At 53.4% G+C, this 2,167-nt stretch overlaps 1 protein-coding gene across 3 annotated transcripts in view; it reads right to left on the bottom strand.

Annotated features, from left to right (window-relative positions):
• Positions 1-2,167, bottom strand: part of SNRNP200 (small nuclear ribonucleoprotein U5 subunit 200) — a 24,955-nt gene that overhangs the window by 21,486 nt on the left and 1,302 nt on the right. Inside the window, exons 3-6 of one of the 3 annotated variants that reach the window (XM_027906610.1) lie at positions 2,055-2,146; positions 1,249-1,420; positions 478-670; positions 218-273 (exon numbers count right to left, since the gene is read on the bottom strand). In XM_027906610.1, the coding sequence (XP_027762411.1) occupies positions 218-273; positions 478-670; positions 1,249-1,420; positions 2,055-2,146 (513 nt within the window). Of the gene's footprint in view, positions 1-217; positions 274-477; positions 671-1,248; positions 1,421-2,054; positions 2,162-2,167 lie in introns of those variants that run through there. The other 2 variants (XM_027906611.1, XM_027906609.1) reach the window with 2 other exon arrangements.

Raw genomic sequence — 2,167 nt, 5'->3', positions numbered from 1 at the left:
GTCACCATCTGTCTCCCATCAGGTTGAGTCACGGTAAACCTTGGATTAGCAGGATAAGCCACAAATCCTCCCCAGATTGTGAAGCGGCATCTAAAATAATCCAGGTTCTGCTTGTAAGGGACGTCCCAGCCTTAGCCAACATCCCCTTTCTGAATGGGACAGAGGAAAATGGGATAAACGCGGTCTCTGAAGAGCCACCCCCAACCTCATCTCCTACCTCCTCATCAGATTCAAATTGCACATTCACCCCGTAGGTCTCATCGATGTTGTCGTCTGCAGGGCAGAGGGGAGGGAATTCAGCAGGAAATCTGGGCCACACATGCAAAACTCCCAAACCCATATCCCACCTACATCCACACCTCAGAAACATCAGAACAACATGGTTTGGGGACCTGGAAACCAACCCAAAGTGTTTCCCTGCGTGCCAACAGCACCACCCGCCCCCCTGCCCGACCCATCCTGGGAGAAGCCCCGTACCCATGTTCTGGATCTCCTTGTCCCCCCCATAGTCGGTGATTTTCTTGCCCAGGTTCACCAGGACGTGGTACCGCGTGTCGTCCGTCTGGCCCAGCAGGAGGTCAATCTCCTTCCGACGCTCCTTGTCCCGCAGCTTCTCATTCTTCAGCACGGCCAGGACCTCATCAGCTGCCCCACAAAGGATGTCCCTGGGCTGGGAAAGGGGTGACAAGCAGGGAATTCAATATGGAAAAAGTCCTGAATCCTTTTGGGCCTCCTAAGCACCAAAGAACCACTTCAGCACAACAAAATCACCATTGAAACATCCCCGAGCCCCAAAGCAGCACTAACAGAAGGAAAAAGGGAAGGACAACTTTTCTTGATGCCCAGAGAAGCTGTGGATGCCTCTGGATTCCTGAAAGCATCCAAGGCCAGGCTCGACAGGCCTTGGAGCAACCTGGCATAGCGGAAGATGTCCCTGCCCATAGAACTGGATGGTCTTTAAGGTTCCTCCCAATGCAAACCATTCCATGTGCTAGTTTAGACTGGATATTGGAAAGGAATATTGGATGTACCTGGATCCCTGGAAGTGTTTCAGGTCAGGCTGGATGGGGCTTGGAGGAATCTGGTCTATGGAAGGTGTCCCTGCCCATGGCAGCGGTTGGAACGGGATGATCTTGTCCCTCCAACACAAACCATTCCATGTCTCCATGAACCCACACTCGATGAAGGGATGGATTAACCAACCCAAGGGCTGGATCTCTCTAACCTAGGCTGTGACCCCAGCCTCACCTGATCCCCCAGGGCTGCCTGGATGAAGCTCAGCAGGACCTCATAGGTCTCGCGGGTCTCCTTGGTCTTGGGTTTGTAGATGATCCCAACCATCTCATCGATGCCCTCGGACAGCAGAGTGTACCCCTTCATCTTGTTGATGTCGTGCCTGTCCTCGTCCCTCTTCCTCCTCCTGGGGACGGGAGCAGGAAGGGGACATGAAGTCAGAGCATCAAAATACCACAAGGCTCCTTAGTCTCAAAAACAAAGGGGCAAAACTGATTTTAATTTTTCCCCTTTGATTTCTGGTTCCTAATACAGAGCAAGTAACTCCAAGTGGAGAAATTTATGTGTTTCTGACTTCCAGGTTGATGGGGTTCGGTCTCCAGCCCTGTGCTCACACCATCACAAGGTTTTCCACTTCCAAATATTCCCAATGCTGGAGAAGAGAAGGGTCCAGGGAGACTTTGGAGCCCCTTCCAGTGCCCAAAGAGACTCTAGGAGAAGGACTACGGACAAGGGATGGAGGGACAGAACAAGGAGGAATGGCTTCCCACTCGAAAAAGGGAGATTTGGGTGGGATATGGGGAAGAAATTCTTCCCCATGAGGGTGGGGAGGGGTTGGGATGGAATTCCCAGAGAAGCTGTGGCTGCCCCTGGATCCCTGGCAGTGCCCAAAGCCAGGCTGGACCCTGCTCTGGTGTCAGGTCAATGGTCTTCAAGATCTTTAAGTTCCTTAAGATCCCTCCCACCCCAAACCTTTCTGTGACCCCCCAGACTCCCGTTTGGGGACAGGAATTCCCATTCTAGGCCCAGCTCCCACTCACTTGGCTCTTCTCTCCTCTTGCATCTGGGGTTTGGTCCTCTGGGCCTTGTCCCCCATGCGGGTCCCCTCGAGCTTCCCCACCAGGGACAGCACCTCCCCCGTGGGCTCATCCCG

Source organism: Empidonax traillii, unplaced genomic scaffold (assembly GCF_003031625.1).
Source record: "Empidonax traillii isolate 1590-97213 ecotype Southwest subspecies unplaced genomic scaffold, ASM303162v1 scaffold1329:size129758, whole genome shotgun sequence".
In the NCBI taxonomy this organism is placed as follows: domain Eukaryota; kingdom Metazoa; phylum Chordata; class Aves; order Passeriformes; family Tyrannidae; genus Empidonax; species Empidonax traillii.
This window is presented reverse-complemented; position numbering and strand designations above follow the sequence as displayed.